The sequence below is a fragment of the Prionailurus bengalensis genome, chromosome A1 (genome assembly GCF_016509475.1).
Source record: "Prionailurus bengalensis isolate Pbe53 chromosome A1, Fcat_Pben_1.1_paternal_pri, whole genome shotgun sequence".
NCBI lineage: Eukaryota > Metazoa > Chordata > Mammalia > Carnivora > Felidae > Prionailurus > Prionailurus bengalensis.
The window spans coordinates 139,884,541-139,900,981 of NC_057343.1; the positions used below are offsets into that span (position 1 = coordinate 139,884,541).

At 38.7% G+C, this 16,441-nt stretch overlaps 2 protein-coding genes across 5 annotated transcripts in view; one reads left to right on the forward strand and one right to left on the reverse strand.

Moving 5' to 3' along the window:
- Positions 1-7,988, forward strand: part of HEXB (hexosaminidase subunit beta) — a 31,918-nt gene extending 23,930 nt beyond the window's left edge. The window contains exons 7-14 of the mRNA XM_043592070.1: positions 1,310-1,439; positions 2,836-3,016; positions 3,667-3,753; positions 4,850-4,922; positions 5,907-6,081; positions 6,972-7,062; positions 7,195-7,299; positions 7,695-7,988. Of these exons, the coding sequence (XP_043448005.1) occupies positions 1,310-1,439; positions 2,836-3,016; positions 3,667-3,753; positions 4,850-4,922; positions 5,907-6,081; positions 6,972-7,062; positions 7,195-7,299; positions 7,695-7,761 (909 nt within the window). The 3' untranslated portion in view covers positions 7,762-7,988. The remainder of the gene's footprint in view (positions 1-1,309; positions 1,440-2,835; positions 3,017-3,666; positions 3,754-4,849; positions 4,923-5,906; positions 6,082-6,971; positions 7,063-7,194; positions 7,300-7,694) is intronic.
- The window catches only part of GFM2 (GTP dependent ribosome recycling factor mitochondrial 2), a 75,284-nt gene that overhangs the window by 8,603 nt on the left and 50,240 nt on the right, over positions 1-16,441 (reverse strand). Inside the window, exons 17-22 of one of the 4 annotated variants that reach the window (XM_043591979.1) lie at positions 15,334-15,472; positions 13,528-13,707; positions 12,095-12,210; positions 8,516-8,698; positions 7,979-8,147; positions 5,317-7,355 (exon numbers count right to left, since the gene is read on the reverse strand). In XM_043591979.1, coding sequence (XP_043447914.1) covers positions 8,010-8,147; positions 8,516-8,698; positions 12,095-12,210; positions 13,528-13,707; positions 15,334-15,472 — 756 coding nt within the window. In that variant the 3' untranslated portion in view covers positions 5,317-7,355; positions 7,979-8,009. Of the gene's footprint in view, positions 1-5,316; positions 8,148-8,515; positions 8,699-12,094; positions 12,211-13,527; positions 13,708-15,333; positions 15,473-16,441 lie in introns of those variants that run through there. The other 3 variants (XM_043591971.1, XM_043591995.1, XM_043591986.1) reach the window with 3 other exon arrangements.

The window sequence follows — 16,441 nt, forward strand, 5'->3', positions numbered from 1 at the left end:
ACAGAAGTAAACATAGAAGACAGAGATTTCCATGTCTTTGTCACCCAACTTCAGTAATCAGAACTTGGCCAATCTTGTATCACTTACACTCACCCTCCCTTCCTACCATATTTTAAAGAAAATCCCAGACACCACATCACATTTGTAAAAGGGTCTTTCTTTAAAAACAATAACAACAAACCCATAATATACTATTGCAGCTGAAAAGTTAACAGTAATCCAGCTAATCAATCATTATTTATATTTCCCCAAGTGTTTTACCTTGTTTTAATGAACAAAATCGTATTTGTAATGGCATGCAAATGAGTTCCATACATTGTGGTCGGTTAGTGTGTCCATTGTCTTGGTGTTATAGGTATCTACCCCGCCCATCTATTTTTTTTGTAATTTGCCATTTTTGTTAAACTAAATCATTTGTCTAGTTCCCAAAGTCTGGGTTTTGCTGATTGCATTCTCATATTGTCAGTTATTCTCCTGTCCTGTATTTACTATGAGTAGTTAGATCTGATCTTGATTAGATACAAATTTGGGGGGGTGAGACAGGATTACTTTTTAGGAGTTTAAATGTATGTATAAATTTAGATATAGCATATAATTTATATGTAATATTTACATATTTATGCCTTGAGAAATGTGCTTTACGCTAACACCTTTAGTCAACTTTTAGTTACAATCCAAGTGTAACCTATAAAGGGATTGAGGGTAATCTTAAAAAAAAAAAATCAAGTCACTTACCAGAATATGTCTGGGGGAATTTTTAAAGCTGATAGTAATTAAAATGACTTCCAAAGGCAACAGCTCAGCTTTGTAATAGTGTGTGAATTTTTATTCTAAAACTGACAAGGGGAGTGTATTTTCCATTTTCACAGGTTTGACTTTGGAGTCAAACATTTTATTTGTATTTTGTTGTACGGTTACATGAGGTTGAAATAGCATGAGGATAGATGTTCCTGAACCAAGAGGAACTAAAGAGATAGTTCTATTAGTAAATCTGGAATTAACCCACAGTGTGCTGAGAGCTGATAAGATACAGTAAATAATTTAAATGGCTGGCTCAGTCGGTAGACCATGCAGCTCTTGATCTCGGGGTAGTGAGTTCAAGCCCCACACTGGGCGTAGAGCTTCCTTGTGAATGAATGAATGAATGAAAGTGGGGATTAAAGAAAAAAAAAATGAGTCCTCCACCACCACACTGGACTGTTTAATACATTGTTACACAAGAAAAATCACCTATCACTATGCAAACAGAACTGTTAACAGTATCCTGGACAAACCCATTTCATACATTTTAATAAATACGGCTTTACAGGGCAGCTATTCTCTGTCTCATGTTTATACACCAAACGATGTCCATACGGTGATTGAATATGCCAGATTACGAGGGATTCGAGTCATACCAGAATTTGATAGCCCTGGACATACACAGTCTTGGGGAAAAGGTAAGGAGTGTCATTTTTAAGTTGCAAAGAGTGAATACCTGAGGTCCTTCCTGCATTTTTTTTTTAATGTTGATATTTTTGAGAGAGTGCACGTGGGGGACGGGCAGAGAGAGGAAGAAAATCCCAAGCAGGCTCCATGCTGTCAGCACAGAGCCTGACTTGAGGCTCGAACTCACACACCATAAGATCATGTCATGAGCTGAAATCAAGAGTTGGACACTTAACTGAGCCACCCAGGTGTCCCTGTTCATTTTGTTCTTAATACCTTGTGGTTTGCACAAGGGTAGCACTATTGACAGATGGAATTCAGTTATTATGTGTCTGTTGTGAGCAAGTCACTGCCTAAAGTATGGAAAAAAAAGTCTAAAGGAAAAATTACAAGTAGAACATGCTAATTGAATGTAAGAAATAGTTTCCTGGATAACACTAAAAATGCTTTTGAGAGATCAAAGAATATATTCATGTTTCTGGTAAAGGGAGTAACATGAGGAAGGGCATTAGTTGGAGTGTAGTGCAGCCAAGAGTAGGAAGCATTATAGGGTGGTTAAGAACTGAGTCTTGAGCCACACTGTCTGGGTTTGCATCCTACTTCTGCCTTTTATAAACTGAGTGACCTTGATCAAGTTGTAGAATGTCTCATCAGTTTCTCCATCTCTAAAATGTAGTAACTATCATATAATTTTTTGAGGGTTAAATAACATGTAACACAGCACCTGGCATTTATAATTGTTCAGTACTATTAGGGTAGATATGGAGGATATTGAGAAATCAGTCCGGTGAAGTACAGTGTGGAGGGCCTTGGGTGAGGAATGTGGGCTCCATCAGGACTCATGGGAACCACACTTCAGGAAAACCTATGTGAGGAAGTGGTCGACTGGAAGGGGAAGGAGATGGAAGTCCTAGACCAGAATGGTGTTAATGGGAATGGAAAATAATGTACAGAACTGAGAGACATCCCTAGAACTTGGCAACTGATCAACCCTGAGAGAAGAAGGAAAACTTAAAGAGGAGGAAGATGGTAAACGCTTACCAGGACACAGTAATCAGGAGCAGCTACTGAAGGAGCTTACAGAACAGAGAATCTGGCTTTTGTTAGATGGTATTTGAAGTGCAGCTGGGATATCTAATTGTGTTGAGCAGGGAATCTGAAATAGGGATTGAAACTTAGGAAAAAGGGCTTGGGTGAGGTCAAGATTTGTTCCAAATAAAGGAGATATCTGAAATGGATAAAATAGGGTGAGGAAAGGGAAACAGAGGTACAGAGGACAGGATTCAAGAAACAATTGCTCATAAGGTTATCTTTTTCTGTATAAATTCTCTTACAGCTTCAACAAAATAGAGTAGTATAATCACATGCAAAGTGATGTCTTTGTGATTAAAATACTTCTTCTTCCAGGTCAGAAAGACCTCCTGACTCCATGTTACAATGAACATAAGCAGTCTGGGACCTTTGGACCTATAAACCCTATTCTGAATTCAACTTATAACTTCCTGTCTCAGTTTTTCAAAGAAGTTAGTATGGTGTTTCCAGATCACTTCGTTCACTTGGGAGGAGATGAAGTGGAATTTCAATGTTGGTATGACAATTCTTTAAAAGCCGTACTTTTTTAACCATTGCGTTCGAAGTAGGTATTAGAGGTTTCCACGTGAAAAAGGAAGATTTGGGAAAGATCTCTGCTTGCTAGGTTTTAAGTTAGCAACATAACTTGAGAATAAAAGCTTTTAGGAAGGAGAATCAAGACGTGAAAGACCATGGGGACTGGAAACAGACTACAGTGAACAAGAACAGCTTTAGTGAAAAGGCAGTGATTAGGTGGGGGAGATTTTTCTCAAAAATCCTTTGCGGGGCGCCTGCGTGGCTGTCAGTTGAGTATCTGACTTGGTTTTGGCTCAGGTCATGAGCTCTGCGCTCACAGCATGGAGCCTGCTGGGGATTCTCTCTCTCTGCCCCTCCCCTGCTCACACACACACTGTCAAAATTAAATAAAACATTTAAACAAAAATCCTCTGTAAATAGCCTTAGTTGGAGGAGAGAGGTGGGGAAAGCTATTTTCACAAGTAACCAGCTTCTGGAAAAAATTATTTGTAATGAAAAACCTGGGTAACTCATAATAAAGTTTTTAGGCTTATTTTCTGTCTACCAACTTTAATAGAGATCTATGCTGCTTTAAATAGATTTGGTTTATCAAACTTTTAATGTAGTTTTAATCACTGTTTTTTGTTAAAGGGAGTCTAATCCAGAAATCCAGGGTTTCATGAAGCAGAAAGGTTTTGGCAAAGATTTTAGAAGACTAGAATCTTTCTACCTTCAAAAGTAAGTTACTTATAAGCCTCCTCTATTTTTATTTCATCTGTGATTTTTGTAAAAGTTTTAGCTATTTAGTACTCTTTTTTCATTTTCTCTCTACCCCTTGTGAAAGTATAGATATTATATATACAGATATATAGATATTACCCCTTGTCAAAGATCTATATAATAATATAGATATTATATATATATATATAGATATCTATATATATATAGATATTATACCTTGTTGGACAAAGTGAAAAATCAAGAAGGAAGCAGTATGCACTGCTTTCTTTAAATCACTGACAGTATGACGAAGACTTTTGCATTAAATGATGAAATAATGTTGAGCAGTCTTCTGTTCAAAGAATTCAGTTCAAAGCCCTGCTTTGCCTGTGGAATTCATTCCCTTTGGTCAACTCCAGGAGCATTCTTCTACTTTAGATCTCTTATGTCCAGTATGATAGCACAGCCACATGTGGCTGTTTATACTTACACTGGAGAAAATTTAAAGGGGCAGGTAGTAAATATTTTAGGCTTCATGGGCCCCACAGTTGCATAGTATTCTTGTTTTAAAACAATATTTACAAGTGTAAAAACCATCCTTAGCTCATGAGCCATACAAAAACAGGCTGTAGGCTGTAGTTTGCTAACTCTTATATTAGACAAGCCCAGATTCAAGCCTTTTCCTATTTTGCTTTTTGTGTAGTACATTCTAATTTTCTAATCCTGCACAATACCTGGAATTGTCTAGAGACTAGGAAACATTTGTGGACTAACTGCCAGGATTTTATAGTTTATTCTAAGATACTCAAGAAATAACCAGAGATGGTGGTTTGTATATTACCTTGAATTGCCATGTCTTCCCCACCTGGAGATGTACGTAGCACATTCATTCAGCAGATGACTTTTAAACCCCTCTGCTGTGTGATGTCCCCAGCCATGTGCTGGAAAGCAGGAACCACATTGGGTCACGATCCAACTTGAGCAGGTTCTGCTTTAAAGCTGTGCTATAGTGCAAGGCACCTCTCAACATGGTAGTCCTTCATAGAAACCCTGCATGCTTTAAATATACTGTTAAGCTTGTGATCTGAAAATTTTTTTTTTTCCCCAATGGTAGGCTTTTGGGTATTGTTTCAACTGTAAAGAAGGGATCCATAGTCTGGCAAGAGGTTTTTGATGATCACGTGAAGGTGAGAAGTATGAAGACTGCATTTGATTCTGATAATACGAGACACTTACTATTTTAACATCTTGGGAGGAAGGAACCCTAATGAAGTTGTCCCCAACATTATGGGGAAATTAGCTTACCTTTTAGTTTAAACTTTTGTTAGGCAATAGCTGTAGACCAAGGCTAGTGCCTCCCTTTCATGTCTCCCATCTCCCTCCCCCCACTATTCTCATTATTTGTCACAAGTTGAAGCACATGAAGTTTTGTTTTGTTTTACAAGGGCAGAACATGGGCACCTAGGTGGCTCAGGAGGTTGATCATCCAACTGTTGATTTCAGCCCAGATCATAATCCTGTGGGATTGAATCCCATGTGGGGTAAAAGTAAAACAACAAAAACAAGGGTAGAACAAAGAAGAACAGATGAATCTTTATTGCTACGAAGGTAGCAATAGTCAACATATACACTTTCTATTTTCCTTTGGGTAACTGAGAATTTCAAATCCAGCTACTACTATTATCTTTCCAGAAGAGTTAAGTGACATCCTCACAGTTCCAAAGTAAGAATAATGGTAGTGTGGGACAAATGGGAGTGAAGCCTTAGTTGATTATACCTATACAGTGTCACATATAGGCAGAAGTTAAATATCCAACCTTAAGGTTGATACTTTTTTTTTTTTTTTTTTTGAGAGAAAGAACAGGGGAAGGGCAGAGAGAGAATCCTAAGCTGGCTACACACAGCACAGAGCCACTTGGGGCTTGAACTCATGAAGCCATGTAATAATGACCTGAGCCAAAACCAAGAGTTGGACGCTTAACCAACTGAGCCACCCAGGTGCCCCAAGACTGATGAAACTTCTAATTTTAAGGCCCTGTAGCCAGTAACGTTTGGTATTATGTTTTTCCAGAAGCTTAGAAAGCTATTTTCCTAGCAACATGGGCTGGGACTTTTAATTTCATCTGTAATTGTTGGACCTGATCAATACATATTGCTTGTAACTTTAATAGCTTCTGCCAGGTACAATTGTTCAAGTGTGGAAAAATCAAGTATATAGTGAGGAACTACGTGAAGTCACAGCAGCTGGCTTCCCTGTGATCCTTTCTGCTCCTTGGTACTTAGATTGGATTAGTTATGGACAAGACTGGAGAAATTACTATAAAGTGGACCCTCTTCATTTTGATGGTGAGTGAAGCACTTTTCATTACCTGGGGTTGTTAGTTTTCTTCCCTTAATCTTCCACCGGGAAATTTTCATCCAGATATTACCTACTCACTATCCTCCCTTTTGTTTGGTCCTGATATTGTTTACTTGAAAAAAAAAAAGGCCCCCAATACATCTTAAAACTTGTGAAAGAAACCATATCCTTGCCTGAATAAAAGAACTTCAAAAGTAGGTTCCTTTATATCCGTTTCCACTGCCGAGCATTGTTACCTTACATTTTAAAGATGCTTGTCCGCATTAACCTTGTATCTCTGCTTTTGATTGACTGGCCTTGCCAATTGTTAAGACACTTAAGGAAGGCTGTAGTCTAGTTCCCTGTATTTCAGGCTGTGTAGTCTTAGAGGGGTGGAGCTTTCGGCTCTCAGACCCCCCTTCCTTAAGAACACTTCTACTTTGTCCAGTTTTTAAAATTTCCTTAAAGAAAAAGAATGGTAGTGTTAAAAAAAAATGTTTCGAATCAGTATGTAAGTCTGTTAGGAATTGACATAATATAATATCAATTGGGTACTTAGTCTTTTTTAGTACCACGAGGTAGATTATCGAAGGCAGGAGTGAGCAGTAGTTATTAGTATTCCAACTTGAATTCCTGGCACACTCTTCTACTCTTCTTAGGCAACCAAGGGAATAATGGTTCCTGAACCCAAAGCAGCTTGCACAAAACCAAAATAAAGTGGTGTGCTAGTATTAAAGATACCAATTTGTAGAAATACGCTAACAAGCATTGTGGGAATTACATTTGCTACCTCTTTCTGTGCCAAAACCATGAACTGACCAGGGGACCAGTAATTGCCTCTGTCAGAGGTTGGAGCTGCAGCTACTTCATTTACAGCCATTCAATGATTTTAATGTAGGTTCTCAAGAACAGAAAAAACTTGTCATTGGCGGAGAAGCTTGTCTGTGGGGAGAATTTGTGGATGCAACTAACCTTACTCCAAGATTATGGTATGGAATTTTAAGTGATAAATTTGAATTAAAGTGCCTTATTTTTCCTTCTCCATCCAAGTAGGGAAGTACTAGAAATTTCAGAACACATAAATTTAAACTGCTTTGGGGGACATGTGATTTAACTTACAGGCCTCGGGCAAGTGCCGTTGGTGAAAGACTCTGGAGTCCAGAAGACATCACGAGTGTAGGGAATGCCTACAACAGACTGACAGTTCACCGCTGCAGAATGGTCAGGTACGGCATTTTGAAAGTTAGGACATTACCAAGTCCAGGATGATTAACTTTATTTTCTATAAAAAGAACTGTATGTCACCTAACAAGTAGTGATTTACTTAGAAACTGGGAATTGATTTTTGTACGAAACAGAATTATGCCCAAAAGGAGAAAAGATTATTTGAACTTTTTCTTTAAGAGGCACCTGGGTGGCTCAGTTGGTTAAGTACACCGACTTCATAGTCTCACGGTGCGTGAGTTCAAGCCCAACACTGGGCTCTCTGCTGTCAGCACAAAGCCAGCTTCAGATCCTCGGTCTCCCTTTGCCCCTCCCCCACTCAGAGTCTCAAAGAACTTAGTTTATTCTTAAGATGCATTATATCAATCTAAAACCTAATTCATACTTTGTTCTATAGACGGGGAATATCTGCAGAACCTCTTTTTACTGGATATTGTGACTATGAATACAAAACAGAAAAATGAGCCTAAACAAAGAAGAAAATAGGAGGGGACAAAACCTACAGCAATCTGTACTACAATCAACTTGATTTTGAAATCATGGAAATTAAGATTTGGTGCACTGTTTTAAATAAAAGATGTATCTTTTTTAAAATGGGACCTCTATCTGATTATAGAATGGGCAACTCCAGTACCACTGTCAGTTTAGTTAGTTCAGTAAAGCAATAAAAATTCTTCTTACTGAAACTGCAGTTGATAGGGGCTCCGGAGTCTCAAAGTACTTGGGTCAAGCCACTTCGCCGGCCGAGCAGTACAGTTTGGTCTTGAGGATTCATGGCTTCATAATTAGATAGTTCTAAGGCAAAAGTAGCTGAGCCTGATGTTAGCGTTCGAAGCACAGTGGAATAACCCTAGTCAAAATAATTGAAGTCAGTTGTCAAATTTAAGCCTCAAGTATCTCTTCCTGCTGCTAATCTTTTCATCATTATCAGGAAAGGTGAAAATGAGACGTGAGTTCTCATTGAACCATGTTGTCAGGAAATAGACAAATATTGTGGAGGTTAAGTAAATAATGTGGGTACGTTTCACAAGTATTCCCTAGTCTCAGCATTTAGGAAGAGAAGCATGGAGAATGGTAATGACCCCCCCCTACCTGTGGTAATCCCTTAGATTCCCATAACAGTTTAAATCCAAACGCTCTAACAGTTCAAAGTCCTGATTGTCTACTTTTGTTCAGCATAAATATCCCCAGTATTCTTTTCAGTAACTAAGTACCTACCATAATTTCTGCTAGGGGAACAAATCCAGTAATAATTTTGTTTTCCTGACGAGTCTGGATTTCCTGAATGGTCCCTCTTCTTTGTGCCAGATCTGCCAGGACAAGGCTGAGGTAATCTCTAGTGACTGTAACCTCGAGCTTCATCAGGGGCTCTAAAACTTGCTTATCAGCCTTCTTCAGCGCCTAAAGAAATTCAAGAATGTTAACTCCCCTTTCCTTATTGGAAATCAAATTTCTGTTAAAAAAGATTCGTAAATTCTGCCCATCCTTGTAAGCCTGGAGCTCTTTTTATAAACTATCAGGTACATGGCAAGGGGCTGCTTAATAAAGCTTAATTACACAGAGCATCTAAGAACACGTGGCCAGAGACAGTGCAAAGAAAAAAATGGTTTTCCCCTTTCAATCAAAGACTTACATCTTATTTGTTGAAACCACGTGTTTGGTTCCTGATGCCTATTACAGTTACAGTCCATAGCAGGACTAATCCAGAAATGTACTACAGTAAGGTTAAGAGAAACACATTCAACAAAAGGCAAGAAGAATAAGCACATAAGTAAAACGGAAACCCAACAGAAGCCAATACAACACATAGGGCAAGTACTGGAAGAAAACGGAGGAAGTAGCAGCAACATAAGATGTATTGGGGTCCCAGTCTTTCAGAGTATCACTACGTCAGACAAACTGGTATGGCAAATGCAAGTACTGGTGGGTCAGATTTAAAACGCTCTCCTACTGGGCTGCCTGGGTGGCTCAGCCCGTTAAGTGTCTGGATCTTGGTTTTCCCCTCAGGTCATGATCTCGTGTTGGTGGGGGTGGGCTCCACACTGACAGCACGGGGCCTGCGTGGGATTCTCTCTCAAAAATAAATAAACCTCAAAAAATAATCAAAAAGCTATCCTACTGCTAGAGCCTGCCAGGATTCAAAAGTAATAAAAGTCTGATTTAGTCTAAGCCTCTCGTTACTAGGTGGGATGTAACAGAGGTCTACAGCGGAAACTTTGCACGAGGGGGCTCTGGAATGTGCCCTCACCTTTACCCAGGTGCAGCGGGTCATCACTCTGTTCGCTGCTCCGCCACCACCCACTGATTCTCATTATTACTTAAGGCCTTAGAGGGGGCATTGACACTGCCTGTATTGTCAAGTAAGGGTTCTGGGCCTCAAATTTTTTTGTTCCTGATACGTCACCACCTTCCCATCCTCTCCTGCCCTTTACCCGCACAATCATGAAAAATGGCCAGATAAGTAAAACCAAGAGTATATGCCCATTATCATCGAAATTTCAAAACATACAGCACACCTCTCTTTTTGCAATTCTTACCAAGAGCTTTGTACCACTTCACATAATGTCTTTCAGAACAAAATAACAGAGTGGGAGAAGGTAAAAGTGAAAACACTATAAGCAAGCAAAGAACTGAATGCTGTGGATTGAGGATACAGACTATAGTCTCTACGTGCTTGAGCCTTGTACCCGCTGCCTGCGCCCCCCACCCCCCCACCTGCTCTGGGACAGTTTCTAAATATCCCACAGCAATCCAAGATAACCTTATCATTTCCTGTTGCAAACATTCTTGTGTGCTCCTTCCTATTTCTGTTGAGGACATCATAATACTCTGGACATGCATCTCTAATTCACCTGGACGTGCATCTCTAACTTCCATTTCCCCAAGTAGCTTTAAGATTTCCGTTCCTATTGTCAGTATCCTAATTCAGACCCAGTCCATTCCCTGTCCTGGATTATCTGTTGCCTACTTCTAGTTCCTCCTGTATTCCAGTGATTATAATGCCCTCCTCAAAAACTTTAAATTTTCACCAATGTTCTCAAAACAAACCTCAAACTCCTCAGGGTAGTTTTTAAAGGTTTCTCTATAGTCTGATTCCATTTTCTAACACTGTCTTTCACTACTACTCTGCCTTCATCTGAGAGTACAGCTAAAGAGACTTCAATCTTCCCCTGTCTGGAATGCCCCTGTGTCCAACTACCAAAATCCACAGCTCAGATATTCCTTCCAATAATACTAATTCCCCACTTCTCCATTTTTATGACCCCCAGTCTGCTCTAATATTTTGGCTATTTGACCATATTTAATTACCTTGTAAAATCATAAGCTCCTTTAGGTGAAGACAAACATCCATATTCCATTTATGTCCATCGCAGTACACAGTAAGCTCAACAAAGAAGGCTCAATAAATACAGGAGGCATCATTAACTTACCAGATAATACTTCTAACTATATGCTTAGGCAAACTATATAAAAAAAATTTTGAGAGCTAGACAGAGCATGAGCAGGGGAGGGCAGAAGAGAGGGAGATACAGAATCCAAAACAGGTTCCAGGCTCCGAGCTGTTAGCACAGAGCCCGACGTGGGGCTTCAACTCACGAACCATGAGATCATGACCTGAGCTGAAGTCAGACACTAAACCAACTGACCCACCCAGGCACCCCAGCAAACAATATTTAAATAATACTTTTTGAATGTATAGATTTTTTTTAATGAAAATTAAATGGAATCATATGAAAGGACCATTAAGTTGTACCTTCTTAAGTCAGCGACTTAGGGTATTCACATTAACTTTATAATTCTAGATTCAGTTAAGACCACAGAAAATCAAGTTTCAGACACAGTCCAAAATTTCAGAAAATGGTTTTTAAAAGCAAGTGTTTTACTGCAAATCAGTCACTTATAAAACTGTAGTAGTCCCATGCTAAAAAGAATGCATGGAATCACCATTTGGCACACTAAGATCCTGTGAGTTAAATCAGCTCTGGTAGATTACTGAGGCAAGACACTCAAGGAAATAATGGGAGGTAAGTAACCGTTCCAAGACTAGACTGCTTGATGCTTTGATAAAGTTAGGTGCTTATCTGGATTATCAGTTAGTCTTACCTGATTTTTTTTTTTTTTTTTTTTTTTTTTTTTTGAGAGAGAGAGAGCATAAGCAGGTGAAGTTCAGGTAGAGAGAGGGGGAGAGAGAATCTTAAGAAGCAGTTTCCATGCTCAGCCAGTAGCCCAATGCGGGAGGGGCTTAATCTCATGACCCTGAGATCATGACCTGAGCCAAAATCAAGAGTAGGACCCTTACCAGACTGAGCCAACCAGGTTCCCTGCGACTTAATCTGATTTCAATGATCTTTGATTACGGTAATCTTATTCAAATAAACATGAACTCAAAACTGAAACTAATATTACATCTTCAATGTCCTTTATAGTCCATCTTGGGCCAGGATACCCCCAAAATGTCCCCTAATTAAACTACAAAGCTCACCTCTAACAGCTGTGTATCTGGGATGGGGAAACCAAAAATGCCAGTTAAGGAAACCTGCCTCTTTGCTAAAATCAGAGAATATTTCCCGGCAGTCTGTATTAAGCAGTAACTTCCTAGGTCCTCTTACAGATATAACCCTGGTGATTAAGAAATCAGAGACTGTCCAGGGTAAAAACTCTTGCTGACTCTAAGGCGCAGACGGCATCAATACAAGTGTGAGGCACTGCAAAGCACAGATGTCTGTGGAGCAATGGCACACTGCTATCAGGACAGTCACCCTAAAGCAAAAAGGAGAACTACAGGATATTCTCTACCTTTTGTATGCATCTGGAGACACAGGCAGAAATCATAGTTGTGGAGGTACCAGGATGAATTATCAGTGAATGTACAGCAACTGCCACATCTTGGACTGGGGATCCAAGCAATGGTCCTAGGCAAGGGGAAAAAACTTAGGTTAGCACTCAATATGCAGTGAGGAGTACAGACAGGGAGAGGACTTCCAGTTTCCATTTCATTTAGGCAGCTTAGAAGTCACCACTCTGTCCCAGCAAGTATAAAGCAGAACAGACTGAAAAATAAGCAACCCCTCCTAGAGCCATAAAAGAGGAGAAGACAAAGGACAAACCACTGCCCCCAAAACCAGAGAGGCAGGCAAACAAAGAAGTCACAGCTTTCTGGAGCAGAGCCTCACTAGCCCAGGAACCAGTGCCACAGCAGGAAAACCTCAACTATAGAGAAGTCTGGGAGTTAAAAACTTCAGGGGGACACAGTCATAAATCATAAGGGGGCCCCCATAATTTTTTGAGATGTACCTCCCGGAGCTCGAGCAGGTTCTTCCCGTAAGTATCAGAGAAAAATCTCTTTGTACTTCTGACAGAGTGGAAAAGAAACCATTCTGAAATACTCCAGAGCACTCTGTTCTTACAAAGGCCTGCTCTCAGGGGAAACTAGTTAACTAGAGCCTAAGAAGCAGGGGCATTAGCAGGACCTAACTGACTTGGGTGAAATACCTAACTCCAGGCCACCCTAGCCATCCTGTCCAACCTGAGGCTAGTGAAAAAAAATAAAAAACACTTGTGTGGTTCCCCATCCAGAGGCATGGGCTCACTATAAGCCCATGGATTAGAATGCTTCCTTTCCCCCAACACGTGAGTTCCACATTACTACACACCATGTTTACAGCAGTTCCTTTTACCCAGTACATCTTGTTAGGCCATCAGGAAGAAATTACACGGCATATTAAAAAGCAAAAGCACAATATGAATACAGAACAAGCATGAGAACCAGACATAGTAAGTATCTTGGAATGATCATATCACATGACTGATACATGCTAAAGACTCTGATAAAGTAAACCACATGCAAGAACAGACAGAAGTCCTAAGAAGAACCAAAAAGAAATGCTTGAAATAAAAAATAATAGTGAAAGGAATGAATTATCTTTGATAGGCTTACAAGTAGACTGGACACAGCTGAAGAAAGTGTGTCTGAGTTAGAAACTATTCATAGAAACCCCCAAAACAGAAGAACAAAGTGAAGACTGGTAAAAAAAACAAAAACAAAAACAAAAACAAACAAAAAACCCACCAGAATATCTAAGGACCATGGGACAATGGAAACAGGTCTAACATACACATAATGGGAAGAATAGTGAGAAAACATTACCTAGTTAGAAATAATGTATAATATTAGGAGTGACTAAGTGGTTGATTATGATACTAAGCTTACCTTTATTTGAGTACCTTACCTTGGAGGCATGCACTGTGAATCCCATTTTCAATGGCCTCTTGGGAAGCCGTCGGAAGGTCTTCACTAACACTTCCAGCATACTCGATAACTGGCATAACAGAGGCTGTTTCAACTGGTTTTACTTCCAGTTCTACAGTCACAAGATGCCGTTTGTCTCCTAATGTTCTATCTAAGGTATCTGTAAACAAATAGAATATAATACCTTAGAGATTTGTTCTGGAAAGGTATTAAGGTACCACAACTGGAAAAACTGCAGTCAACAAACTCAGTGGTACTAAATATAGCATAAAGATGTGGGAGTAAAAAGTTCTATCAAGAAAGCATTTGCTTCTGTGTTTATCAATGTAAAAACCAGCTCTGAATCACTTAATATTACTGCAAGGTTAAGATGTGTTGAGGCAGATGATCCCACAAGTTTTGACATATAGATCACACATTTAAATTTTTTCAAATATCTTATGTGACTGAAATTCTTTTAATTATAAAATTTTTATTTAACAGTACAAAGGGTTATCTAATGAAATTAAAAAGCTATTTTAACTCTACTAACCAACAAATTGTTAAATTTCATATTCTTCCAATGTTTTATGCATTTATGATTTCTCAAAATAGTGACTTTTTAAAGATTGAAAGCAGTATCTCTCATTTGCTAACAACCAACAGCAGTCACCAATCTCCATCATTACTAAAACAAAACTATGTTGTATTTTTGTTAGTGACCATGTAATAGAGTGATGCATCACCTAAATTAAAACTTAATAATTATAGTCTACAATTTCTCTTTATAATAAGCTAAAAGTAAAGTAAGAACTTATGAAACCTAAAAACTATTCAGAAATAGACCATTACCAGTAGTAACCTACAAGCCTTCCAAAGCCATCACTATCATGATATAATCACTCATTCCTATGAGTTTCCTTAGTTATGTTACATATGCATGTATTCCTAAACAATATAGTTCACTCTGCTGTGTTTTCAATTTGTTATTATGTATTCTACAACTTGCTTCTTTTGCTTATCTGTAGGTCCTCTGGGCTGATGCATATTGATGTAATTCATTCTTTTTCACAGCTGTTTAATATTCTGTTGTATGAACACAATACCGTTTACACACTCTCTGTCCATAAATATTTGGGGTGGTTTTTTCTATTCAGAGGTGGTTATTATTATTATGTTATTATGAACATTCTTATATCCATCTCTCAGTGCACATGTATAAGAGTTTCTCTAGGGCATGTGAGAAGTGCTAAGTAGTAAAGTCTGCACACAGTTGGCTTCACAAGGAAGTTGCCAAATTGTTTTCATAGTGGTTACGTAATTTACACTCCCACCCTAAGTTTTTAGGAGTTCCCATTGCTCAACATCTCACCAACACTTGGTGCTGTCTGATTTAATCCCTGCCAATTGTGTTGGTGTAAAATATCTCATAACTTGCATGACCCTAATCATTACTGATATGAAGAATCTTTTAATATGTTCATGAGCCCTCTGGATATCCTTTTTGTGAAATATCTCTACATGAAGGGCTTATTGTACCCCATGACCACCACTGAAAAGTACGTTTGTCTGATGAGGGCTCATCATTTATTTGATGTATTAAGTGGTACAGGAATAGGGCTGGGTTTAAAACAAAACAGAACAAAATCCTAAAGAGACACAAAAATACACACACACAAAACCTGTGCCCACTGATGGAAGACGCTAGTGAATATGAACCTTGCTTCATGCAACTACATTGAAAGATTTGGAAAAGAGATCCTGGAGAGAGAGAAAAACACAGCAAATCCTAAATGTTTTATTTTACCTGTGGCACGAACTGCATTTAGAATAGTCTCTCGGTATGCCACCTGGAGAGGCCCTAGATAGGTTTCCAATCCATATTCTCTCTTGATTCGGTCATGAATAATCTCAATATGTAACTCCCCCATACCACATAAGACAGTCTGGTTAAAACAGGAAGAAAATAAAACCAAGATCAAAGAAAAAATGTTTATCACAAAATACTATATAAAGGCATTATATCAATATGTTATTTTTCATTAATTACAAACTGAGTTTCTCTGCAATTTTTTTTTTTTTTTGGTTCTTCCTCAAAACATTTTTGTTTTTTTCTGAGTGGAATAATAGGTCAATTAAAAGTAAATTTCTAGGCTATTCTGTCTTTATTACATGACAGTTTAATTAGGCAAGTAGCATCTAGCCAGGACTATATTCCCAACCATATAGCTTAGTTCTGGCCAATGAAACATGAGTGTAACTGATGTTGGCAACTTCTGGGTTATACCTTTAAAGAAAGGATAAAGCCCTTGTCTTAATGAAAATGTAAGCAACTGTCTTAAGGATGAAAGCGACATCTTGTTATTTGGGGGGTGAAGAGGATAATCTTTTCCCCAAATATTCCCAACCACACTGGCATTTATTTCCCAATCATCCTGGGCCCCTTACAGTATTGTGACTAGTTAAATTTTTCAGACTAGCTTGGAACTTTATTTGACAGTGAAATTATCTTTTATCTTTGATCTTTCATTGTTACTTAGGGCCCTTGTTAGAACAAGCCAAATTTTTATCAAAACCAATCAAGACATGCTTTAAAAAAATTTTTTTTTACAACACTAGTTATTTCTTAAGGTGTTTGTGTATGAAAGAGTATAGTGCAAGGAACCCATATTTGCTCAGTCTTATTCATATGCCATATATGTAGTAAAGAATTAACTGCACCCAAAAAGAGGTATGGCCCTTACCCTCAGCTACTAGTAGGTAATCTCTAGGCCAGGATGCTGCCTGATGGAAGTGTCTTTACTTGTCTGGGGTATTTTGTCCTCGAGACAGTGTAACAATGTGATTTATGATGTGCGCTTCAGAATAGCCTTATCTGTTCCGACCTGGAAAGTCAAGGTAATAGCCTCAACTTA